This window comes from Hipposideros armiger, unplaced genomic scaffold (genome assembly GCF_001890085.2).
Source record: "Hipposideros armiger isolate ML-2016 unplaced genomic scaffold, ASM189008v1 scaffold_54, whole genome shotgun sequence".
In the NCBI taxonomy this organism is placed as follows: Eukaryota; Metazoa; Chordata; class Mammalia; order Chiroptera; family Hipposideridae; genus Hipposideros; species Hipposideros armiger.
The window spans coordinates 3,697,551-3,725,050 of record NW_017731404.1 but is presented as its reverse complement, the minus strand read 5'-3'; the positions used below and the strand labels follow the sequence as shown (position 1 = coordinate 3,725,050).

At 45.0% G+C, this 27,500-nt stretch overlaps 1 protein-coding gene across 2 annotated transcripts in view; it reads right to left on the bottom strand.

Annotated features, from left to right (window-relative positions):
• The window catches only part of TSHZ2 (teashirt zinc finger homeobox 2), a 425,537-nt gene extending 398,043 nt beyond the window's left edge, over positions 1–27,494 (bottom strand). For both annotated transcript variants that reach the window (XM_019640964.1, XM_019640965.1), the window contains exon 1: positions 27,175–27,494. In XM_019640964.1, the coding sequence (XP_019496509.1) occupies positions 27,175–27,214 (40 nt within the window). In that variant the 5' untranslated portion in view covers positions 27,215–27,494. The remainder of the gene's footprint in view (positions 1–27,174) is intronic.
• Between the last annotated feature and the right edge of the window lie 6 nt (positions 27,495–27,500).

Genomic DNA, 27,500 nt, shown 5'->3' with positions numbered 1-27,500 from the left:
CCTTTGATGTGATCCTGTAAAGAATAACACAGACTTTCCTGTTTGTCTCAAAGCTACTGAACTGAAGCTTCAACTGCTAAGGACAAAATGATCAGCATTTAAAAAAATAGCAACACGCCTTCCAAACACACACACACACACACACACACACACACACACACGCACACACTCACGCAAAACCTTGTCATTCCAAAAGCAGACCTGGCCTCCCCTGGGGTTCCAACAGTTCCTGTTGTTATGCTCTTAGTTGTCTGAATGTGAGTTTTCATCCTGCTTTCCCCAATCTCTGCTATCTGTGTCTCAGAATAGCAGCAGTAATTATCAAGTCGCTCTCCCTCTTTCCACTCCTGGCTGAACTGCAGAGCCTCTGAGATTCCCCACCGAACCCCTGAACCCATTTGCGGTTTGCTCATCTGTCTTTGGAAGTCAGCAGAAGGAAAAACACAGGAAGCCTGCGCCTTGAGCTATAACGAATCCTGGACAACCCCCAGCTCGTGTAGGGATCTCCTGAGGAAACTTTTCAGAGAGTCAGAAAGCTGGAAGAGACCTCCAGAGATGGAAAAGTCCCAAAAAACAAGGGTTCTAAGAAACTCAAACCCACAGAATATTAAAAATGGGAAGAGCTATAGTCCTTGCTTGCCTCCTAGCTTTTCTTATCCACGTTAAATTACTTCCATTATTCTCCCTTTTTTTCTATGCATCCTGCTTTCTGGCCCCGTAAACCAGTGTTAATCCTTTCTCTATCCCATTCCTGATGGTTTTTTTTTTTATCTCAAGACTACCTGTACTATCATTTACTTATTTTTTGCAAATGTGATTTCGAATGCATTCATTTTCTTTTTTTTTATTTACATTGGATTCAGCAACAATGCCCATGAAACCATGGTTTTAATGCACTGGTTGTACTTCCCCTTCTAATGCACAGCAAATTAAAACTGTAACTGTTAAAAAAAACCATGCTTGTAACACCTAGAATTTACCTTGCATACAACCATCTTATGCAGATAACAAGTGGGAAATAATGCTCTAGAGTGGGGGCCAGCCAACTTTCCCTGTAAGGGCCAAATGGTAAATATTTTAGGCTTGGCAGGCCAAGGGGTAGCAGCAACTATACGGAGGAACTTATATAACATAAGAGAAAACAAATTTTCTCTCATTTTAAACAAATGTTTAAAAATGTAAAAGTGATTCTAACTCACAAGTCAGAGCAAAACAGGACATGGGCAGAATTTGGCTCATAGGCCATAATTTGTCCATCTGCGCTCAAAATCCCACATTTGATATTTATGTGAATCTCCTCTGAAATTTCCATAACAGCCAAGTGAGACAGAAAAGGACTCATCTCACAGGATGGTCGTGAAGAAGAAATGGTTAGCACAAAGCAACTACTCAGTAAATATTGGGTTGTCGGAGAAGTCATGATGTATTTTTTCTGTTTTTCATTGCAAAAATGCGTCATGACTTTTCCGACAACCCAGTAGTGAGTGTCAGCGTCTTCATCGCTGTCATCCTTGTCTTCTCTCCTGATGAGGTTGGTTAGCCACTGGCGACTTTGCTTGGCACACAGTAGATGCTCGGCCAATGACAGATGGTGTTATGCCAAGTGATTGGAGCAGGGCTCCTTCACCTTCTATGCAGATCAGGCTCAACTGTGGGGTTATTTAAAAAAATTCATGCTGACTCCCACTTCTGGAAATCCTAATTCCGAAATTCGCCCAAGGAATGAGCTGAACACTTGTGGTTTTTTGGAAGTTCTAGAGATGATTGTGATGACCCTAACCACAGACCGACGGTTTAGAGAGAGCATGATCTGGAGAACAGGGTCAGAAACGCCAATCCCAGACGGGCGCCATTTTCTCTGCCCTGTGTTAAGGTCATGCACAACACAGCTAGTGCTCAGTCCGCTTTGTAAATGGTGGATTCCATCTGTCAGCTGACAACTGGTGTTAAATGAGCACCGATTATTATGTGCCAGACTGTGAGCTAAGTGCTGGGGACAGCAGTGAAGGAGGCAAAGGCCCTGCAAAGTCTCGGTTCCTCACCTGCCACGCCTGTCCTTTTCCCCACCTTGGAACTGACCTGTATATTGGCTCTGCCGCATGATGGCTGAGACCTGATCCATTTGGTTCCTGTACTTCCCACAGCCCACACAGCTTAGCACACAGTAGGTGTGTTCAGTAGGGTTTGTTCTAATGGGGTGAGTAGGGAACTCTGCACCTCGTAGAGAGCCGAGCCGATGGCCACCCCAGGGCCGAGCATGTCACCAGCCCCCCTGGGGTTGGAGTTAAGAATGACACATGGTTTCTATGCCTGCCACCTCCTTGCGGTTGAATCTGAAATCATTGCTTTAAGCCTCAGTTTATTCATTCATTCACGTACAAAATTTATAAAATGTTGTATTAACTAGGATAATGCTGAATGTGTGGGCAATGTTTGATAGGTAGTAGCCCTGTTGTGTTGGTTTTCTCATCACCTGGAATTAAAGAGAGAGAAAAAAGTACTAGAAATTTTCCGACAATTCCTAAAGAGATAGTTGAGTAGCAAGTAGTACACCCATAAGAGTCCTCAGCATAGAGCCTGATCATATGTATTTATCTCTTTACTGGACTAGTATTTCTGGAGCTCCGACCATGTACTGGGCGCCGTCCTGGGGCCTTGGGACATGGCGGTGATGAAACGAGGTGCGGCCCTTCCCTCATGGAATTTACTGTCTGTGGGAGGGGTCAGGGAGAGATGGATGGGAATCAAATAAACCAAGAATCATAAAATGCCAACCCTGAAAAGATCAAAACAGCAGGATACATGGTGCTTTCAGGCCAGTATTGGGGGGTGGGGGTGGATCTGACACAGTCTAGGGGGTCCATGGCACTCGGGCCCAGGCCTGAGCTATGTGAGGTGTTGGCGACCACGAGGAAGGACAAACTGGGGGGATGAGGACAGAAGGAAGCGGAGTGCTGGGGGAGAGACGTGAGGGTTTCGTGGCACAGGTAGGCAGTAGCCAACCATTCAGGGGCCTGTAGGCTAATTCTTCTCAACCATAATGCGCTCAAGAATCCGGGGCATCTCGTTAAAATGCTGGTTCTCGTTCAGTGGGTCTGGGGTGGGGCCGGGAGTCTATATTGCTAATGAGCTCCCAGGAGATGCTGGGGCTGCAGCCCACAGACCACCCTGTGAGTATGAAGGTTGTAGGCCGTGACTTGACCCCTAAGAGCAGGGAGGTTTAGGTGACAGGATTTTCCTAAGATTTCTCTGGAATGCACAAGCCCGTCTTGCAGCTCTCCTGGAGCAAAGCCCTCTGCCTGGAGCTTGGGGATCCTTTGGAAGCCACTAAGGTTCAGGTGGAGCTGGCATTCTGTCCTAGCGAGTCTGTCCACTGACACGAGTGTCAGTCCTGATTCTAGGCGGCATCATCACCCCACGGAAACTCTCTTGCCTGGGTGCTGCAACTCAGAACCTCCAGGGAAGGACAGTCCATGTGTACCTTTTTAAAATCAAGCCAGGCTTGCTAAAAAGAAATATGTACTTCTATTTGTATTTATATTTATATACATACATGCACGCTTGCAGATAATCTTTCCAAGGCAGTACTAGCCACGCACAGGACTGAAATGAAATCTGACTAACACGACATCATCTCAAATTCCATCATTATAGGATTAGGGGCTGGATGCTTTGGTGGTTGCCGCCTTGGCTGAGCAGACCCAGGATTCTCTGTCCAGAGGGATCAGACATCTCAGGATGGCCAATCCACCGGGCAGGGCTGACCCTGGTGGGGCTGTCGGTGCAGGTGATCAGTCAGAAGCCAGTGAGCAGGGCCATGCTGAACCCACATGGGGACATGCTGCTGGCGATGCGACTCCCCCTCCAGTGACATTTGGGAGGGCAGAACGAGGAAAGCAGCTAGCTGCCTGCTCAGTGCATTCTGTGCATCTCTCCCAGGTCTACTGACTGTCTTTCTAAGACAATCTGGGTGACAAATATGGGCCCGCGAAACACTGCCCTTGTAAGCAATCCCAGCTGCTCCCGGTGAATGTCCCCAAACAAAGGTTGCACGCCACCCCCCCATGCTTGTAGTTCAATTTAATTACTCACCTCTGTAGCTTTAAATCAAAGGCAGCTCCTATTAAGTATAATTACCTTTGCCGGCAGCTTGTAGAACACAGTAAGTGAGGGGCTACTAACCAGGAATGGTTTCTGCAAAGAATTATATATGCCTTGGACTCAATCAAGAAAAGCCCAGTCTCACAGCTCCAGATCTGCACATAATTCAGCCACCAGCAAAGGTAGGCTGCAGGTAGGATGATTCTCTCTCTCTCTCTCTCTCACACACACACACACACACACACACACACACACACACAGACACACACATGTAAACACAGCATTTCCTTCACATATGTCATTAGCCCTGAAGCACCACTATGCAGAAGAATAAACTATAAGAAAAAAGGCTTCTCGAAACCTCAAATGAACAATCCATGTTGCTATGTCAGTTTTTCTGTAAGAAAGCCCAGCGCCATCCAAGCAGTGACTCTCTGAGCGCGTCCCATAGACAATAAAAGAAATCAGACAAACTCCCAACTTTCCCAACCGCCACGAGTGCCCACATTTGCCACCTTCCTCGCCCCGGGACAGCAGAGAAGTGACACTATCCCAGCTGGCTTTCACACAGTCGTTTTTCTCCCATTCAACCTCACCACATCTTTCATCCCTGACATACAAAAACATTTTTTTAAGTCACGAGCATCTTTATCATTTCAGGCTCGTCAATTCCCATTTTGCCTAATTAATAAAGAAATCAAAGCCTGGAAGAAAACGAAAGTGGCGAGGAACTTGCGGCCCTAACCAAGGAGAAGCTACGGCGAGCGGACCTTAGAATGCGGTTCCTTCAATCCTGCTGGCTCTTGGGAGCTCAGCCCACCTCCACTTCCATTTTAGATAAGCTGTTCATTATGCGATATGCTCAGGACACAAACAAAGCCCTCAGCAAAATGTGCCTCTTTCTGCAGGGGTGTCAAACATCGCTATTCCAGTCGTCCTCCAACAGTTGGCTATCACTTCCATACCCACCACATTACCCAGCATTCACTGAGCACGTATTATGTGCCACACATGCATTAAGCACACGATATACACCATCTGTATAATCGACTGGGCAACCTCGTGTGGTATCGGGAGATTTATTTTATTTTTCAAAATTAAGAAACAAGTGCTTAGAAGGTTAAATAACTTGTTTAAGGTCAGACAAAACCTGGACTTGAATGTCAGTCTGTCTGAGTTCAAAGTCATTGGTTGTAACCCTTTAGAGTATAAAGCTATTGATTTTGTCAGCCTCCATTCTCACTTATTTTAGTAACATCAATATTTGGTCATATCAAAATTGCGACGAGCCACTCCTAGCTCCTGGAGCACTGGGTGCATTTATGGGGAAGACAGGCCAGTGACTGGTGCAGGGAAGGTCCTGCCAACCCACGTGGGCCAATGTAAACCCCGGGGCATCTGCTGGGCGTCTGCTGGAGAAGGTGCTCTCTTCGGCCAGAACCACTAAACCAGGTACCCCCAGGCGACCCCCAACGTGTAGAGAACCTGACTGACAAGGAGGCAAGGCAGAGTCAAAGACAGAGGCTGGTCCCAATCCCAACCCTCAGCTCCCTGCATCCATAGGCGCTAAAGCTGGGCTCAGTTTAGTCACACAGGTGATGTGTAATTTACCACAGGATTCATCAAAATGAAAATTCGGCTTCCAGAGTTATGAACTGCGTGCGGCTTTGGAGTCACACACACACCTGGGTTGAAATCCTAGTTTCACTATATATTTGCTATGCGAGCAAATTACTTAACAGATGTGTGCCTCCGTTTTCTGATCTGGAAAACGGGGTTATTAGCAGTGTGTCTACCTCTTCAGGTGAGAGGAAGGTTCAATGAAGTCAGGCGCACGTAAAGCGTCTAGGACAGTGCCTGGCACGGGGTGGAGTCTCAGTAAATGTTAACGACTTTGCTCGTTATTATTTCAGGTAACAAAACTGAGGAAAGGTTGATCCCATTTAGGGCTGTGGTGAGCAGTGGAGAAGACCGAGAGTGGGCAACCAGGGGTGAATCTGAGAAACTTCACAGCAAGTTACTGTTCCTAAGAGCTGAGCAGGGGCTAATGCATGCTGGAAAGAGGGACATTAGAACGTGGTTCAGGAAGGATTAATTAAAAGAGAAATCAGGGAACTATGGCCAATGAAAATGTCAGGGGTGCCTGCAATAAACTCAGGGCAGATCAACAATTAGATCCAGAGACAAACAAACATACACACAGAAATGAGTTTGAGTTCCTAGTGAATCATAGATCATCTCGATCCATCCATCCATCCATCCATCCATCCATCCATCCATCCCTTCCGCCTCCCTCCCTCCATCAGTCTGTCCATCCATTCATCCACCCATCCATCCCTCCATCCATCCCCCATCCCTCCATCTGTCTGTTCATCCCTCCATCCCTCCCTTCCTTCTTCCCTCCCTCCATCTCTCTGTTCATCCGTTCATCCATCCATCCATCCATCCATCCATCCATCCATCCATCCTTCCTTCCTTCCCTCCCTCTCTGGCTTTATTCTGAAGACAAGGCTGTGCTTTGTTTATCCCTGCAGCCCTGGCACACAGTGCAGGGAATTAAAAATAATAGAAATTAACAAGTATCTGTTAAATGAATACAAGAATGACTCTCAAATACATACACTCCTTTCAAATAACTTATCTCCCACGAATCAGTTTGATCCGTCCTGCCCTCGGGCCCTCACGCGGTCTCCATGCCTTTCACACTGTTCCTGCAGCGAGCATTGTACCTCAAGTTTCTATCCAGCAGCATCGTTACTGGCTCAGCAAAGTTTCAAGCTCAAGGCCTCACCCCACGAATTTTCCTTTCCTCCTCTAGAAGCCAGGGCTGCCTTCTATTTTTATCCTGTGTTTCTTTCATAGGAAATTAAAACACTTCCATGCAAAAAATGGTTTGTGGGCGTATTATTTGTCTCAGCTGTTGTTTTCATGATGTAAGAACTATAGGAAGTCCTTCCTCTCATTTTCATTAATTTTTTTTCTTTTAATAAAGAAGGTTGTAAGTTTCCATCGCTACTGTTTTACCTTGGGTGACTCCCGTTAACTTGTCCATCTCCTTCTCTCCACTGCAGGAGACCAGCTCAAGTACGTGCCTGAGAATTCCAATTGGAGCTGCAAACAAGGATTCCCGTTTATTTATCTGAGTGCAATGGCAGATTTCAAAAGTTAAACCAAAGCACAAAACTTTTCCTGTGGAGTAGGTGCTCAGGGGACCGTGGTCTAAAATGAAAATCAGATCATTGTTTAAAAAGGAGAAAGGGGATAAAAAAAACACCAAAACACCCAAAACCTCACACAGCACATTGTTACACATTTGAAAATATCTCCGTGTTCCTTAAATGTTCTTCTAAGAGCACTAAAGGGTCAGTCCACAGGAAATGCAAGAATATGTTATATTTTAATCAGGGCCCATAAAGCACTGTCTAGAATGTTATGTGGCCCAGGGGAATGCACTGAGCAGGGAACATTTACAAACTCCAGGTCAGTCTCCCCATTACATCACTGTGAAAAAAAGAAATTTATGAGGTTCAATTATATGGATGTTATATATTGTAACTGTTAGCCCATTCCCAAATGAGAATGTTGGCTGAAATAGCCAGATTCCCTGAGAGAAATTTCTAAGCCCTTCTATTGTGGATGTTTTTATGGTAACTTTCCACAAAAAAAGTGAAGACATAGTCTTTGAAGATAATGAAATGCATAAAAAAAAGAGAAGTCTAACCAAAAGAAAAAAAAAACAAAAAAAGACTCTAAATTCCAACAGAGAAAGCACCTAAAAGAGTTACTTATATTATTCTTCTCCGGAGATGATAATACAGAAGTTATTTTTGTAGAACTTACTCATGATTTATCTGATCTATTCCTCATCTAAATGATTGGAAACACAGATGTTGATGCTATAACTTTGCTTCCAGTAAATAATTCCTCAAAGGACTCACATTTGTTTAACCTTAGTCACAAGATGATAAAACTTATTAAACATTTATGGAAGCAGCAATACAATTTCGTTGCTTTATGTCTTTGGCAAGTTAGGAAACTCACATCCCCAACTTCTCCACCTTCTTTTCACCTCTCTGAAAGAAAAATATCTTTGGGGGAAGTTCCCGTACCTGGATGATGGAGACTGCCCCCACCCCCCACCCCTCATTCTTTATTTCCCCATTTGCGGCTGCAGTTTGACAGTAAACAGAAGGGCTGCCATGCTGATCTCAAAAAACAATAATTAAACCAAAGGGACAGCAGACAAGGTGCTCCTGTGGGATCGACAGAGGAAGAATAAAATCCCCACCAGGGAACTTAGGATCCAAGAGCCTGCTTCTGAGATAAGCGAACACGGACACGTGAATGTGCGTGCATTCACGCAGTCATTCAACAACATTTACTAAAACCTACTGTAGTCGGCCCTGGGGGGCGTAAATCACCTGGGTGCCTAAATGTTCCAAAGGCTCCAAGAACCATGCATAACCATCTGTTTGTTCATTCGTTCATTCATTCATTCATTCATTCCAGTATTCATCCAAAACCCCTACTGTGTTCCAGGTAGAGCAGATGAAATGGTCCCCATAATTTGAAAGCTCAGGCCTTGACATGACGTAACATAGACTAGGAAACAGAAATTACAGCAGGGTGTAGACCCTGCATCCTGGTGTTATCTGTCACTTCTACCTTTCCCACCTAGTGCTAATTTTGCCGTGCAGGGGATATCGGTGTAACTAAGGTTCTGTCTCCCTCTCACCCAGGGCCTCAACCAGGAGGGCACAGAGGCACCCTGGGGAGATACACTGTGACTTTGGCTTCATGTGCGTGGGGAAAATCCTGAAGAGCTTTGTGGCGATTCCGTGAGCAGCTCAGCCCTGACACCAACGTTTGCGTAAACCACGTCCATCACAAACACTAAATTCGTGCATGAGAGCTTTTTACACTCTCCGCCCAAGACACACCTGCTAACGCCCACAACATACCTAACCCAGCAGTCCATGAAACGTACCCACATCTACAATTCATACCCACAATAAAGCTGCTTTTGCGCAGTGCACAAAAGCGCGTGTGCACACACAAACACGCATACACTTAGACTATACATACTGCATACCCACTACACATGGGCATATATGCACATGGATAGCAGACCCCAACACACACACACACACACACACACACACACACACACACACACTTTGTCACACTCCAAGGGTGATGCTGGTCTTGGTTGTGAAAAGCACCTGGTATCACACGAACTCTCTAAACCCTGGGGTCCTAGCTTCTCAACATGTCCATGGAGGCAGTGTACCTCCACTCATGTTTGCGACACTGTAGTTTATTTAACATGTGAACTGGCAGGACTGACTATGTTAATGATTCACCTTGTAACACTGACAAGCAAAATCCTTTCCTGGCCCCACCCACTCCCAGTTAATATCCCACGGAGCAGCTCCAGCACCCACAGGCGATAGTTGTCCACCGCAAACTCTGAGGACAAATGCCATTTCTTTTCTGTTATTCACGTTTTTTTTTTTTTTACTTCCCTCTGTTCCCCTCCCCACCCCACCCCACCCCAGGGCGGCTAGGAACGGTTTTCTTGACGTACTTGGATTCAAGCCATGTTGATGGCTGGCTGAGTCTCTCATTATTGGGGTTATTGACGCATTTTATTTATGTTCAGTTTACTTACTTCCAGCCGACATTTAGCAAGTGCCTACTAGGTGCAAATTAGCCAGTTAATTTTTTGGTGAGGGAAGTGTGCATGTCAGTAAAGACACAAGAATGTTCAAAGTATGAGATATTAGCTGTTTAAATGTTATTTATTTTTCTCAACTGATTCTCTTGCTAACTGCAAGAAAACCTCACAAGTGCTTTACTCTATGTAAATTACTTATGTGACAATTGTAAAAATTCCCAAGAAAATGCATTACAGGATTATGTGTAATAGTGAAACTTTAAAATATGCTAAATGCCTATTAACAGAGGAATTGATAAATGAGTCAAAATGTACATGATTATGGTGGAAAATTATAAAGCATATAAAAAGGAATTAGCTACATCTATTTTTTTTAATCTGTCTTCTCTTTCTCTTTCTCTCTCTACCTACCTACCTACCTACCTACCTACCTACATACCTACCTATATACTTGGATATAGCCCCAGAGTGAAAAAACAATTTATAAAATATAGTGTGAAACTATTTACATATAAAATATTAAACATACACAAAAGAATAATAATGCTCCCAGTTACATACACACGCAGGTAAAACTATAAATAATGGAAGATATACACACCAAATCCTTAATAGTGCCTATCTCTGGGGAAGTAGTGTGGGGGGGCTAATAATATTTGCTGAATGCTTATTATGCACTAAGCACTGTTCTAAGTACTTAATAAGAATCAATTTTGAAAATCTTCATAATGGTGCTTAGAAGTAAACACCCTCCTTCTGCCCATTTTATGGGACTGAGGCTCAGAGATTTTAAGTTTGGAGCTTAAAGAGGACTTAACTTTACCTGCAAAGTTTAATACCTTTACATCTGAAATGCACTGATCAAGTGACATAAGCTCATCTTATTATTGATAGTTCTTTCTTCTATTCCATCTGATTGACTATTTCCATCTAATATTAATAAAAAAGATTTATGTTAAAGACAATCGCAAAGGATGATAATTTCATTCCATTTCTCGTTAAAATCACCTCAAATCAGATAGCTCGGCAGTTTGCCCAACTTTATATTATTACAAATGTTTGTTTCAAAATGCCACTTACATTATGGGAATGTAAAACGGTACACTCACTACAGGAAACAACGTGGAGCACCCTCAAGAGATTAAAAATAGAACTACAACCTGGCAGTTCCACTTCTGCCTATACATCCAAAGAAAATGAAAACACTAACTTGAAGACATACGTGCACTCCTGTGTCCATTGCGGCATTATTTACAGTAGCCAAGTTACGGAAGCAACCTAGGAGTCTGCCAGTAGATGAATGGATAAAGACAATGTGGTACATATACACAATGGAATATTACTCTGCCATAAAAAAGAATGAAATCTTGCCATTTGTGACAACATGGATGGATTTAGAGGTTATTATGCTAAGTGAAATAAGTCAGACTGAGAAACACAATACGGTATGATTTAACTTATACGTGGAATCTAAAAAGCAAAACAAATGAACAAAATAGAAACAGACTCACAGATACAGGAAACGAACTAACTGGTGGTTACCAGAGAGGAAAGGGTTTAAGGGCTGAGCAAAATTGGTGAAGGGAATTAAGAGGTACAAACTTCCATTTATAAAATAAATAAGTCATGGGGATGTAATGTCCAGCATAGGCAATATAGTCAATATTTTAATAACATCGTATGGTAACAGATGGTAACTAGGCGTATTGTGAGGATCATTTCATAACGTATATAAACAGCAAATCACTATGACGTATACCTGAGACTAACAGGATATTGTATGTCAATTATACATCAATTAAAAAAACAACAAAAAAAATGCCACCTATATTTTTAAAAAATCACAAAAGAAAAACAACCCCCTCTTCACCACCAACTAAAAACTATTGATTTTTTTTTCTTTCATGAAAGATCCTATCACGATTTCTGCCCTAAGTAACATTTTCTGTCTGAGATATGACCCTCGAATTTCAAGGTCATCTTTTTTTTTCTTCCATATTATCCAGAGTACTCATTTAAATGTCACCTATAATTAAATACTTACAAGTAAGAAACACCTTTGGAGGCCCTGGCCATAAATATTATGAGGAGCTCGACAGGGGAAACCTGCCAGGGTGGCTCCTTTTCATTTGCAGAAAGAAATCAGAGGGCGGCGCCAGTGCATGTGTTCTGCATTTCTGATGGCCAGGAAGAAGCAAGGGGCCTACCAGAGATTTATGGGGAACAGATGAGTGGCGTCTGACTTCAGGACACACATCCTCAAGGATGCTGTAGGAAGTGAGTGAGCACGATTACTGACTGAGCCACCCCAGATGGACTGTGTTGGGGGCTATGATGTTTTTTTCTCCTTTTGTTTAATAAAACAGGAATGGTCTTATGAAAATGCCATTTTGCCAAGCTCAAGAGGATTTTAAACATCCTATATGCTTTTTTTTTTTTTAATCTTCCTAAGTTCAGCGTTTAAAGATGGTATTTAGGAATTTAGATAAGCACCACGAGACTCTTTCCCCCTCCCCGCCCCGCCTTTGGCACAACCGACTTACTTTTACCTGGAGGAAATGCTACATTTCAGTTCATGCCTTTGGCCTGCACATATCGGTACAAGACTGTGAACGTTTGTTTATGGAACTCTTGGTTAGTAAGCATTCCATACTGTGAGAAGCAACACAGCATCGTGTCTGAGCGCTTGGACTCTGATAGGCAGGCCCGTGTTTCACTATCCTAATGCAAAGCTTATGTGAGCTTCAAGCTACTTGAAATTTCCCAAACTTCATTTCCTTATCTCTCCGCCAGGACAATGCTGGCAATATCGGACGCTGGGGATGCGACGGGGAGACACTTTATGGAAAAGGCCTGTATGCCATCGAGGCCCACTCATCTTAACGAAGTGTCTCCTTTCCGGCTTACTGTGTGTCATCCAGGTAACGCTGCACATAGAGTGGCCATCACAGCCATGACCGTTATAATTGCCATCCTCTTTGTCACCATCGCCGTCATCATTTCTAGTACATTCACCCACGGAAATACAGATGCTCAGCAGAAAAGGCGTGGACGTCTCGCAACTGAGAAGAGTCTGGAAAGAGAGAGGGAGCTGACGGAAAGAAAGAAAAGAGGAGGAAGAGGAGGAATCCCCTGAGAAAGTATGAAGAAATCGGAAAAGGATAACAGGACGTGGAGGTGGCTCTAAAGAATAAAGCTGGGTTTTCTGCCCTCTCATCCAACAGGGTTTCCAGAAGTTTACAGCGTGCGCGAAATAAAGAACCGGGTCTGGGCAGCTCCTTTGGTGTATTTCTTGTCTCTTGACTCTGGTACCCAGGGTGCCGGCCTGTTGCTAAGTGGACAGAGCCCCATTATACATTTGCTGGGCTGCATGTCTCTCTCTCCGTCTTAACTGAGGGATTCTTTGGGCTGCGGTGCTTGGTGCTGTGACCAGGTAGATAAGTGCATAAATGGATGCATTTCTTGGTTGTGATGCATTAGGGAAAATGGTCCCCACCATTTCTAAAAAAATAGGTGATTGCCACGAGAGCGTGAGAATGAAAAGACACTACTTATATATTTTTTCTGTTGACTAAAAGCAAAAAGTGAAAATAGACTCCTAGTGTAATTTTTAAAATGTTTAAGTACTCAGGCATTTGGGCGGGGGTGCGGGGAGAGAGAGGAGGAGGAGGAGGAGAAAAAGAACATAGATTCCCGCCCCCCCTCACCCCGTATACCCTGTAATTCAAAGCCATAGTGGGGCCTTCCTTAAAATGCAGGTTCCCTGGTCCCTCCTCCCCTCCCCCCACCAAGGAATCAGAATCACTAGGCTCTGGCCTGGGAATCTGCAAACGTGCATTTTTAATAAGTTCTCCAAGTGATGAGGGTACCAAATAAAGGTTAAGAAGCGCTGGTTTATTCCAGATGCAAACCCAGAACATTATTTCCAGTCCTTCCATACTTGCAAAATTTCCGGGGCCAGTCAAGCCTTTCCAGAGTTTCGCTCTGATATCCTGGGAGGGGAAGTGCCTTCTCATTTTCAAAGTTTTTTGAAGTTTTAATGCAAGCCTCTGTTTTCCGGGCGTTTCTTTGACCTGCGTGTGACTTGGCAGTCTTTGCTCACAGCTGGCGCACCAGCTCCCTGCCCGTCTAGGCCTGGGCGTCTCGAGTGTCCTCACATGTAGCCATTCGGCCCCATCCTTCATCCTTGTGGTTTGTGCAACATCCTCCCCCAGCGATTGCTTTCTCTATACATTTTCTTATAATGGCTCCCCCTCTTTTATTTACTTATATAATTTTATTTTAAAATGAAAATTTATGGCGCTACCGTCAGTGGAAAGCCAGGATCATTTGTCACAAACGATGGCAATCAGACAACGAACATCCAAGTGTTATCATTTTATTTTCCACCAGATACTGTTGATTGCTAAAGTCTCTGAATCTGAGGCCTGCTCGTTCTGATAAACAAGTTCGAGAGAGGTGTTTAAGACAGGCTAACACCAAACGAGGCTTTCTTCTTGATTAAATCAGAGGTGTTGAAAAGGGGACCTTGTTTTCACCTCCTGCGCGACTCAGTGCCGCTTTAAACGATCTGCCACCAAAATGGGGCCACTCTGTCTTTAAAAATGTCCAGGGATGGACTTGCCCGCCTCATGAAAACACTGCACAGAGCTCCAGCAGGCTTGGGCAGAGGAGGCGGCCATTAGGCGTTTCCTCTGGGTGAGAGGGTGGTTTGAGTTTGTGGTCTCAAATCCTTCCCCCCCATAGGGGCACCTTCGTCTCCTTGGGGTTTCTCACTTCGACTCACTCCTTCTTTCAAACAAAATTTATTGAGCACCAACTATGTGCCAGGCTTTGTGGACATAAAGCGAATAAGGCATAAGATCCCCTCAAGGTCACAAGCTCAGAGTCACGGTGATGATTTTAGTAATTCAACATGTATTGAGCACTTACTGTATACCAGGCACTGTTCTAAGTGCTTTGCAGGTGTTTCTAATTTGCTCTTCCCAACGACCCAAGAGGGGGTCGTTTTCAGTATCCCTATTTTACCGATAAGGAAATCAAGGCATGGAGAGAATCATTCACTTGTTAATACACTGACTAAAATTTATTGACTACTTACCATGTACCATGCCCTGTGCTAACTAAGCATGTTATCTGATTTATCTCAGTGAATCCTCGTAAAAACCCAAGGAGAAGCCCCTTTTTAGTAGGTCTGTTTTGCTAATGAGGAAATTGAAAGTCTGGGAGGTAAAGGTGCCCTAAGGTCACACAGGAAGAAATGATCCATCGGACAGAAAGCGAACCCTTGTCCGACTCCTGGCCCACCCTTGCCCTGTCACTGTATCATCAGATGGGGACGGGGAGATGTGTGAAGGGGTGATTCCAGGAGTCCAGGAAATGTGCTCCGAAAAGAGCAGCCTCTTGCCCCGTACAGTCAATTCTACAATAATTGCAGCTTCCAACACTTTCCCTCCGAAAACGGTAGACTGATAGTTTGCAGTAACCACCTTACATATAACTAGAGGAGAGACGTGAAAGAGTTTGGGAAAGTATTAACAGCATGAACATAGTCACTTCAGGATACTCTCCTTTTCCATGCACATCACCTGCAGTTATTTGCACATCTTGTCTACCTGTGGACCAAGTTTTCCACCTGCTCCACCACCAGCCTGGCCCAAGGTTTCACCAGCTTTTGCCTGGACTGATGCCGGAGCCTCCTAAGTGGTCTGCCTACCTGGTCCCTGATAAATAACATGGCAGCCAGAAAGATCCTGTTAAAACCTGAGGCAAGCCCCGTCTCCCCCTACCCCTGTCTTCCAAAGCTCCCAGGTTCAGTTAGGACCCCAGCTCCTCCCCACAGTTCCTCTCCTGTCAGTACCCGGCACCCTCTCTCCCTCTCTTGGCTCCAGCCGCCCCCCCCCCCCAGCACGCTCCAAACTAGCCTGGAGCTGCCCCCCACTGAGGGCTGTACTTTCCTTCCTGCCATTTCTCTCAGAACCCAGTGTCAGTGTCACTTCCAGAGAGGCCTTTCCACACCACCTGATCTAAGACAGCTCGCCCTCCTCTCACGCCCTGCCCCTTACCTTCCTTTAATTTTCTCCATTGCACGTACCACGCCCTGACATGGTGCGACATATATACATCTATCTGCTTGCTGTGTTTCTGACCTGCCTGCCACACTAAATGTAAGTTTCAAGAAGGCAGGCCTTTTGTCACTTCTATTCAAGGCTCCAGTTCTAGCACCTCCCACAGTACTGGGCACACAGCAGAGCTTCCGTAACCTTGGGTAAATAAAGATTCTTAAGTGGGGGAGGGAGGCAGGAACTCCCAGACACCCTCTGAGACCGCAGCTCCCTTTGTCCTAAGATCTGCCCAAACGGGCACCAGCCAGCTCTCTCATTCCCTCTCCCAGGCACTTATCTGAAGGTGACAATTAAAAAGTGAAGAAGGCGTTACCAGGAAACAGCCTGTAGCCTTCTCCTATTAGCTTAACAACCCCTAAGCTTTGCCACCTTGGGCCTGAGGGGACGAGCACAGGTTTGCTGGGAGCAGAGGGGGAGCAATGCCAAACCCTGGGAGGCTGGAAGTGTCTGGAGGCTGCTGGGCTGGGAAGGCAGAGCACCTGGGGGGCGGGCCTCAGGGTCAGAAATGGGGGTCCTCAACCCCTTCCTCTCCATCAGCCAAGCTCCATCCGGGGCTCTCAGCTTACCCACGAAGTCGACAAATCCGTATTATCAGCAAGCACTGTCTATAAAAGATGCATAAACAACATTTACGGCAAAAAGGTGAATCACTGCTCTTCGGTTGAAGGCAGATGATGTCATGATGAAAAAATACAAGTTTATTACTACAATCCGAGGCTTTGTCACCAATATTTCCTAAATTGATAAATATTCAAAGTGCTGCCATGATCATTATTGGTACGGAGGTCTGCCAAAAAAATGTTAGATGTGCAAACGAGATCCTTATACTCGAAAGCAATTAATTAGTATACAAAGTAATACAGTAATTAAAACATTTATTCATGCATTTATTTACAGCCTCATTTATTCATTCATCAGGAAATATTTATTTAGTGCCTAATAGGTACCAAGGACTAATTCAAGTGACTAAATTTCTCCTGGAATTCTTACAGAAAATTGACGACCAAAAAAAAAAAAAAAACCAACACAAAACCAGGAAGGAGAATGAAAGCATTCATTCATGAAGAAGATGCAATGTAACGTTAAGTGCTGGGGCTATGCCAAGGGCTCCAGCCACAGCACATCATCTAATCACCGCAGGCGCAGAGTGAGATGAGCACTGTCATGTCCCCACTTGACAGAGGAGAAAACCAAGGTCCAGCGAGGCTACGGAGCTCCCCCGCAGGCACATGGCTGGCTATGTAAGTCAGGAGGAGACGCGACTGGATCCCAGATTTGCTTGGCTCGTACTTAACGTTAGCCCTTCCACAGCCTCACCCATGTCATCCATCACAGCCCCAGTCAACTCCTCCATAAAGGCTGGCCATAGGTTCTTGTCCCTTGGTGTCACCTCTATCGTCCTGAGCATCTGAGGGGCCAGGTAAGTAGACTGGGTGGGCCAACACGCCTGAGTCCACACCACCTTTGAAGTATAAACAAGTGCCTATGTTCTGCTAAGCTCCCAATCAAATGGCATCACTCCCCCTGCTTGAACCCCTCCAGGGGTGGCCTTCGAACCAAATCTAGAAGGCCACACGAGATGGACCCAGGCCCACCTTTCCTACTGCATTTCTCATCAATCTCCTGCCTTACCATTCGAAGGCCACCGTGGCCTCCTTCTCTTCCTCAAACGGGCAAGTCCATTCTGGCCTCAGCTGCTCCTTGCTTCCTCTGCCTGGAACGCTGCTCCCAGATCGGTGCTTGGCTGGTCTCTCACTTTTCATTCAGGTCTGCTCACATGTTACCACATGACCTCTGCTCCTGACAGCTTGATATAAAATGGCAACCCTCCCATCACTCTTTACCCCATCAATCCTGATTTGTTTTTATGAAATGCAATTGGAACTATTCAATATTATGGTATTTATTTATTCACTAGCTTTTTGGTGTCCACCCCCCCTGCCCCGGCCCAAGAACACTAGCTGTGTGACAGCAAGGACTTTCCTTTCCTACTGTGATATCCCAGCACCCAGGCCAATGCCTAGCCCATAGCAGGTGCACAGTAAACACTTGTTGGGTGGATGAACACATGAAAGGACATACATCCATGTTAAGGAACATGGGAGACAGAGCTGACTTCACACAGGACAGATGGCCCGAAGATTCTGTTGGGAGATTCCACTAAAGGCAGCACCTCTGTGGATGCTCTCGAGAGCCTCCCACAGGTTCAGGCATCATGACAGGTGCAGGGGAAGAATAACAGAAACTGAGGCTCCTTCCTCGGCAAATCACGATGGCTGTTCTAGATAAGCTATCACAACCGGCCACGTGCACGGGTCTTTAGAAGTAGGGAGTTGTAAACCCAGCTCGGCCACTGCGTGACCTTGAATGAGTTACTCTGCAAATGACTCAGGTCCCATCAGTAACACAGGGTTACAGTAGCATCTAACACATAGGAATGTCATCAGGATTAGACCCAGATCAAATGTCCCCTCCCCTGGCGGGTCTCCCCTGACCATCCACACCTAGGCGGTTTCAACTCCTACTCTCATATTTTTGCTTTTATAAAGCTATTGTCATCAATAGCTTTTTTTCTATACGAAAATTATCTCTGTTTTCTTGATTAATTTACTTGTATGTTCTTCAGCTTCCCCCAACTGGAGGGTGGGATTCCCCAGGGATCATACGCATCCTATTAACCTGGGTGACCAGAACAAGACCTGGCACATAGTAGGCACTCAAGAAATCATACTTGGTAAGGCGCCCGGCACATAATAAGCACTTATGTAGTGGCAGATAGTATTATTACAGTCGTTGTTGCTGGTGCTACAGTTTGTATTTTTTGGGAAAGAAACACTTTTTTGAGCAGGTGCAGGGCTCCAACCAGCCCAGCTTAAGTCGTTCTCAGGAGAACAGGCTGAAACACTCCTCAGTGAGTGTATTTCCAGTTTTCAAAAATGAAAATGCACGCATCCCTGATCTCTCCCAAGCCCTGAACCCCCAGCCTCATGATAATCGCTGGGCTGCTCATTCGCTCTGCTAGACATTTTTCATGGTCTGGCTGTTCAGGGTAAAGACACACCAACATGAACTGCCAGGTGTGGCCCTGAACAGTGTTCATGCATCGTCTCAGCCCTAGTCTCACACAATCCTTTCAAAAAGGGCCTCAAGAAGAACTATGATTACCCCCATCTTGAAGGTGGGAAAGTGGGGGCAGAGACTTGAGATGTTTGCCCTGGTCTACACGGCCAAAAAAGAAATGAAAGGAGGGATTTGCACTTGAGTCAGTGTGACTCCTGAACTCACATGCTAATCCTCGGAGTAAGGGTTACCTCTCAAGCTTGTCCAGGGCCACAAAGCTGGCGTGGGCAGAGCTGGAACCAGGACCCAAATCACCCCCTCCTACATCCCCCGGCTCCATCCACAGCCTGAAACCCAACCCCAGGGGGGACAACAAGAAGCCAAAGCCACGTACTCAACTTTCTAATAAAGGAAAATAGCCAAAGGCGATTCTGATATGAAACACGCTTATAGCTTTTCATTCTGGCGTTTCTTCTGTACCAAATGGTACCGAACGCATAGAATAGATTTAACTCTTCTCTACAGCACCATCTTGGCCCAGAAGCTGTTCATAGCTCCCTGGGGTATAAGAGAGAGGCTTCTAAACACACAGAAAATTCCGAGGATCTGATACATTGACGTGAAATAAAGGAAGCCCCTCGCAGTTTATCCAGAGAGACGTATATGCTGCTCCTCTCACTCACACATCTTTTCTCCCCCACGGAAGACCCTGGCCGCCTGTCTGCTTTCGGTATCTCCCAGCTCACCAGATTCCATGGCGTTTTCACCATGCAGTAAAGCGTTAGGGAAGTTTCTTCCACATGCATTACAAACAGAATGGCCGCTGCCAACTCTGTTTTTATCTCATCCCACCCTTCGTAACTACTTTCATTAAAAACAACTGTGTGCTGCCCACCTTAATAGCTAAACTGTATAATTTCCATGGAAATGACTTAGATGCCGCGTTAGGAAGAAGCTGAGGAGTGCTTTCAGAGTGTTCACTCAGTTCTGAAAACACTCATCTGATTAAGACCACTGGTCTTAATTTTTGTACTAACAGAAACTGCAGACTGCTGTCAGTCGTTGTTTTTCTCTTTCTTTCTTTCTTTCGTTCTTTCGTTCTTTCTTCCTTCCTGTCTTTCTTTTTTTTTCAACCCACCTTAGTGTCTAGCAGCTTTATGAAAACACGAGGCTTTTCCTTGAACATAAATGGACACTACAGCTTTTCAATTAAATTAGTCTTTGGAGAGAGATGCAAAACAGCTAAAAGGCTCCTTAAAAACCTTCCCTGCTTCACCGCGTCTCATTTGCCAAGGGAGATAGATGTGGAGTTAAAAATGCAATGTTATAGTCTTCTTCACCTGCCGGAACCAAGTTTGCGACCTTGAACCCCGAGCCAGCTAAATTCTAAACCTTGCTGAGGTTTCACTTTTAGTTTGCATGCCCACCTTTGCTTTTCTAAAGCTATTTCTTTAAAAAGGGATGTGCACGATGATGCCCTATACCTTTTGCATCCAGAGAGCCTTATTAACCCTGTTTCAGATTGGATAGTAGATATGGGGATATTGAAATTGTTTTTTTTAAATAACACAGATGGAAAGATAAGTCTCATTTGGATGAGCAAAATTCAAACTAAATGCTTTCAAATATGATCCAGGTAGTTTTTACTCCCATGTAATTCCCCTAAGCTCATTATCTCTAAAACTTTTGCATTGTGCATTTCTCTGTTAACCACAGATAAATAATACCAATATATGAATGATAGGATTATCTAGCTGTGCCTCCTGAATTTTAATTTCTAAAATTTTTGACAAGTTTAGGGATTGCTTTGGCATCACAAAATATTTGAGGATGCCCAGAGGACATCTTTTTCTGCAGGGGGAAATGCAAAAAATCGAGAGAGGCAACAATTAGGAATTTCACATGGCTATCTTAATGACTTTCACATCCTTCCAAATTACTTAATCATTTCACCCATGGAGTTTGCTTTGAAAATAAATATATCGGCAATTCCCACTGGCCTCTCAGATTTCTTTTCCGTGTGTCTGTGTCTGTACACAGTGTCTTCAGAAAGGACCTGAGTCCATACCCTTGTGAAGGCTTCTCTGACAAAATGAACAACACGAACACGGCCACGCTGCTGGAGACACTCAGATTAATGTCCAGGTTAGAGTCGGAACCACGCACTGGCACAGACTCTTCCTACGAGTTCGCAGACAAAGTCCAGAAGTGGGAGTTTGGGCTCTAAACTCTCTAATTTTTATTATCACATCCTAAAGACCCAGAGTATCTTGAAGCCCACTTTAAATGCTATCCCCTTTTTTTTTCTTCTGAAATAAAGTTCCTAAAACAAGTGACTGAAAGGTCAGTAGTCCAGGGGGAAAATTTTTGTAAATCCAGTGAAAACAGTATCAGACGATAGAAGCCTGTAAAGAGATGGTGTTTTGTTTTTTGTTTTTTTTCTTACTGCAATGTCCAGGTAATCAAACAAACACTCTCCATGAGGTTATTTCTTATGTGATTAGAATGAGTAAGCTTCTTCATCATCGAAAAGCTGCTCACTAAAGGTCACCCGAAGGGGGATTTCGAACTTTAAATGGAACTTATAAAACTTTAAATAATAATAAAAAACCAAATTGTTACCAATCACTGAAAAAGGGACAGAAAAACCTCTTCCAGGGTAAGCACGGTCCACGAAGGTAGAAGGATGACATCTCCCTGATGCAGACTCCAGGAAAGACGTTCTGCATTTATCACAACAGTAGAAAATGAAAATGCATTGCTCCCAAAGAAATAAAAATATAACAGCGTTCTCAACTTGCAAGGCAATAAAATTATTTGTGTGCCAAGCTTCTTTTAATACCACTGCATTTTTTTTTCTTTCTAAAAGTCGCTCAATTTGATTGTAATTAAATATGTAATGAAAAAGCAGTGCTTCAGGGAAGCGATGCAAGACACTCTCTAACTGTTAGTTTAATGTATTTCCAACTGACTTTGCATCAAACGAAAATGATACTGTGTGTATGCCTGGTCTTAATATAGAATTTGTTAGGCATTTCTGTACTTTTTAAAGGGAACTTGGGTGATCAGGCTTTGCCTTTGAAAGGGTGGCCAAGTCTTCCCAGGCATCCCTAAGTAAAACTGATAGTACAAATACGGTGATGGAAGAACAGTGGCTCTCTGGGTAGCTAACTCGGGTCGTGTCAGCTAATTACAGACCCAGCTCCACCATGAGCGGGCCCAGCTTTTCTTCCGGGCTGATTTTCCTAAGCTCAGCTGGAGAGGTGAGCAGAGAGGGCATCATATCAGTGGCCTCAAATAATGCCAGGCTCAGTGTCCCTTTAAAATCTGCCCAACTGAGAGCATAATTCCCAAAGCCACTGGGAAGACAAATAGATCACTCCCAGTATTATCCAGTTGGAGAGATTCCATCAGATGAGTGAGAAGTCAGCTGGGATGAAACGAAAGCTTAAGCCTCTGCTGGAGAGTGTGACAAAAGGCAAGATGTTTCCAGGGACAGGTCTGCTAAAGGAGCCTAGGAAGTATTTGTTGGGTGTGAGGGTTTCCCAAACAGTAGCAAGAGGACTGAGATGGCTGGAAGAAAAATAAATTTAGGTGGTAGAAAAATAAATGCACGGTCGTGCCGAGGAAGGCTCCCAGCCTCCTCAAAGCAGCCCGCAGTGTCCAACCCCCAAGCCTCAAGAAGGTTTGCTTCGTGGAGAAGTTCCTCAGAGGCCCCTCTCCCTTACCTAGCTTCCACTCGAGCTCCCTGTCACTTGCAATCTGCTCATTAGGGTTAATGTATTGTGTCCTGATATGGCAGATTAAAAATGAAATCAATAAATGCCTAAAACAAATGGGCTTTTGAAATGTCCCATTCAATCTGAGTCTTTAAGGGTGAGGTGAGAGGTGGGAGAAAGAAACCGGGAGGGGCCTGGGCCGAGGACCACTTAAGTAATCAATTTCCATCCAAAACACTATGGAGGCCGCCTTCCCAAGGTATCTGTCCTTTATGTTTCAGGGATCGGCCTTAAATAACAAGAAGAGCCAGAACAGTTCATGCGGCTGGCCGAGCCCCTTTGGGGGTGTGTGTTCGTTTTCCCCATTTGTCTGTGAAAATCGTGCTGTTTGGGGAAGTGAAGGGGTCTACAGCATGCAGTATTTAAATCTTCCAGATGTGAACTTGTCTTTCTGAAGTATGTTTGAACAAAGTAAGAGGACCGGGGTCCCTACGCCACCCCACGCCAATTTCTGTTCTCTTGAATCTCATCCCACTTGCCAGGTAAATGCAAGGTAAAGGGCCCCCTGAGCTGCCAGCCCCTCCCCACCCTGCTGGTTGAGATGGCTGAGACCTCACCGGTTAATCCAGTCACTGCTATCAGGAGGGTGAAGGGAGATGGTGGCTCAGGTCATCTCTATACTCCATTGCAGTATTTAGAATTGTCCCTGTTGAACATGTTCCCCACGCAAATAATCTGTGCTATTAAGGTGCAAATTGCAACTTTTAAGTAATGATTGCTAATAGTCTAATGTTTACTGCCACACAAGGACATTCATGAAAACAAAATCTGCATTATTCATCTCCATATTAAATAAACAAAATAAACCCAGGGAACTGTTCTTCCCTGCGAGACTTCCCTCAGATCTGGGTTCTCAGAGAGCTTTTGAGAGTCAGCAAGGAGGAAACATTTCATCGCTTTGGGTGGGCAGGAGCAGAACCTAGCATTTGTATAGACATTCGATATTCGCGTGTGTATCATTCCCAAAGATTGTGCATCCTACTGCAATTGGCTGGCATTATATACGAACGATAGTTCAGGACGGTGAAATAAAATATGTATTACACATGTGTGTACAGAGACTGCGATAGACGGTAGAACTAGAAGCGTTCAATTTTAAATTTTTCACTGCTCTGTATTCTGCAAAATACAAGCACATCGCAACACCGTTCTGTTTGGTTTTTAGCCTTCTGCCATCTTCTCTATCTTCCCTAAAATGGATAGGGGGTTACAAATTCTGGTTCAGAACTCAGCAATGTTGTCAGGTGAAAGTGGACACATTTTAGTGGTGAGTGAAATATACATCCACGGAAGCAAGCACACACATCCACACATGCAGAAACCTCTGGGGTACTGTAGCCTGCTTTCTAAACTTTTTTTTTTCTTGCCTGAAGTAATAGTATGGTGGAATAGCATAGCTTCAGAGAGCCAGCAAGAATGACATTTGGGAGGGAAATGTTCTGACTTAGCTGTTTCCTTAAAGAGAACTGCCTACCTCACATCCCTTTCCTTAAAGGAGGAGGGAGAGCACAAGTCAGGGCTGAAATTCCCCATCACTTATAATGTCAGCCCGTTCGTTCTCGCTGGATACCTGCTTTACTAGAAAGTTCTGTAATTGATTCCGTGAAACATGGAACTTAAGACTAATAATGCAAAGGAATCAAATTGCCTCGAACAGTTCCTGGGAAAGATAGTCTCAGCTCTGATTCACTCACAGGCTTTTTCTATCTTACATTATTCATTAATCAAGCCAGAAATCAAGCTTTCAACATCGGTCCATGGAAATAATTACTTACAGTTGTGCCTTGTGTTTCATTTTTAAGCAGTGATAAAAGTGAGCAGGGCCCCAATCTTAGCACCCACCTTTTTCATTGCCCTGGGTGTTCACTGGCTAAAGAACCCCCAAGTGGCTAACTTTCCCTGTAGACGACCACCTCAGCCATCACAGAGTGCGGCATCGGGGACTTCAGAGGAAAGAAACACTGCATGAAAAAATATCCACTTTATTAATATGTGAGCAAACAAATACGGGAAGAGGGGCCTCATTGTGTTCAAATGAATTATTCCCTGTTCAGCTTGACAAGGGGTTCCACTTCTTCCAGTGAAAATAATAAAGCCAGGAAAACAAACATATAAAGACAGTACGAATACAAAAGGCCAGAAAACTGAAACTGCAGTCACAACTTTCTAACTCTCTCTCTCTCTCTCTCTCTCTCTCTCTCTCCAGTAAATAGATGAGCCAGCACCACTAGCTACCAGCTTAAAAAAAAGGGTCTGATTTAAAGAACGTGATACAGTGCTGTGTTCCCTACACCTGGGTCCTCCCCGATCAGAATATAATTCTACTCAAAGCAGTGCAATTCTGAGCAATGCACTTTTTGTAATGAGCTTACCAAAGGAGATCTGTCCAGTCATTCTGGTAATTTAAATTACTGCCTAGTTGTTGATGGTCTTTACCGGAACAACAAGGAAAAAAAAAAAAAGAGTGATTTTCAGGGCAGTATCACTTCTTGCTGGACTGTTGCCCAGGGCTCTCTTCGGGGACAACAATAAGGACGTATCTCTAATAATCTAGCTACACTTAAACTTATGCTGCCAGCACGAGACGGGGCAGGCTTACTCTTCCTGGGTCTCCAAGGCCAGGAGGCACCCCAATGCTGTCAGGTTGCAAAGCACCCTAAGTTTTAAAAAATCAGTGAGTTAAATGTAGAAAGGGACAGTGGTAGGCAGGACAGACTGATTTCACAAGAGGTAGCTCCAGTTGAAAACAGACACCTCACTGACGAGGCAAGTTCTAAACATCCATGGTGCTAAAAATATTTTAATTATTTTGCTCTGAAGGGAAAACAATCGAAACATACGTGAATCAGGGCTTCCTAAATATTTCCGCATGTGATTTGAACTGATCTACACACGGTTACGGAAGCAATTCTGGGCTCAGAAGGGAAGATAATTGTGGATATTTCAAAGCACATGTCCTGCCAATCGGGCTGGAATCAGGCCACGATGGAGGATGAGCTTGGTGGTCCAGCCTGCTCAGACACAAACACCCACTTTGCCCAGATTTGTAACTAACTTGGGATTTGTGCTGAGGGTGGCTTTACAAAGTTTAGGAAAGTGCTCTGCCGAACTTCTCCCTAATGTTTCACGCGAGTTGGAACAGAAGGAAATGTGATGGTGGGTCTCGGAGAAGACCAGCCTTAATTGATACTGCCTAAATAAAGCATGAGGTAAGGAGGGGGGGGGAAAGAAAAACAACTTCAGCTTTGCGCAGAAGCCCTGATTCAACTAAAGGACACAAAGAAATAAAAACGCCCACATTAAAAGCTAAACAAGATAATAATTGTGCATGCCTAGCTCTGAATCTAGAGGGCAAGGCTTGCGTCACTGGCACTCTGAGTTACCATGGTGAGTGATTTATTGATATATATCAAGAATGAATAGATCAAAGGCAGCGAGATGACAGGTGATCAATCAAATGTCAAATCAAAACTAGCAATCAAGTGGAAAGCTGATTTTTCAGTGGGTGGGTCTGGCAGGAGAAAAATGAACTTTCATATTACACTTCCGAGAAACAAAACCCCAGCATACTATTAAAAAAGCAATTAAGCAACCCAAAAGAAAAAAAGAAAATCCTTTAGGTCTATTGTACTGATCCATTAACCTGTTCCTCTCTTTTTTTTGGGGGGGGGGGCGGTAGGTGGTGAGGATTCAGATGGGATAGTTCCTGCCATACAAATCAATTTACAAAGTTTGCAACTCTCTCTGGGCAAAGAGAAACCAGAGCTGTTCCAAAGTGTTCTATGGGGGCATTCCCCCCTCCCCCCACCCTTTTTTAGAGAAGTGAGAGAGTGTTGATTAGATTTCCAAACGTGGAACCTTTTAGCAAACATATTCAAAGGTTCAGGCGTTTCCTGGAGTGATTTTTTCCACCTTGGTGATCAAAGCTAAACTCCATTACTCCCCCCAAAGCCAGGCTGCAGCCTGGGCTTGGGCATGGCTCACACTTCAGCGCCCCAAACCCCAGCAGAGGAAAAGCTGTCCCTCGAGGCCAGAAGCCACTGGCATTGACCACGCAAAGGGATGAGGGGGTGGAAAGAATGTCTCCCTATTTCGCACCCCAATTCCTCAACCCAACTTTGGCCGGAGAAGCAAGAAACAGACTGGGAGAAAGTTAGGGGTGGGGTAGAGGAAAAAAAGTTTAAGGAGGGAAGGTTTGGTGGGACAGCTACCCCCCACCCAAACGATGGAGCCTGGGAAGGGGAGGAATTGGGAGAAGGCGAGAGGGGATGGGGTTATCAGCAGGGTGGAGAGGGGCCCCCTGGAGCGACTCCCCCAAAAGCTTGGGGAGGGGGTGGCGTCCTGGGGCACCCGGGGTAAGGTGGGCTGGCGAGGGGCTCGGCGCACAGGGCAGCTCGGCGGGGCAGCCCCGAAGCGGAGCTGGTTCTCTTACCTGCCGCCCGCTTGGGTGCCTGCTGTTTCCTCCTTGGCATCGCTCTACTCCGCTCCAGTCCTACTTCTGGCGCCCCAGCCCGAGCCGCGCGCGGGGGCCCGCGGTCTCGCTCGCCTCTCTGGGTCTCCTCCGCCTCCTGCCCGGTGGCTCCTAGGGCGTCTCTCGGCCTCTGTCCCCCTGACGATCCCCCCTGCAACTCCTCCACCACGGGCCAGAGACCCCCCTCTCTGGATGGCAGACACGGGTGGCTTGTGCCGGCTGGTTTGAAGTAGAGGCTGGCTGTGTCTTGTTTGTTTGTTTGTTTGTTTTGGATTTTTTTTTCCTCT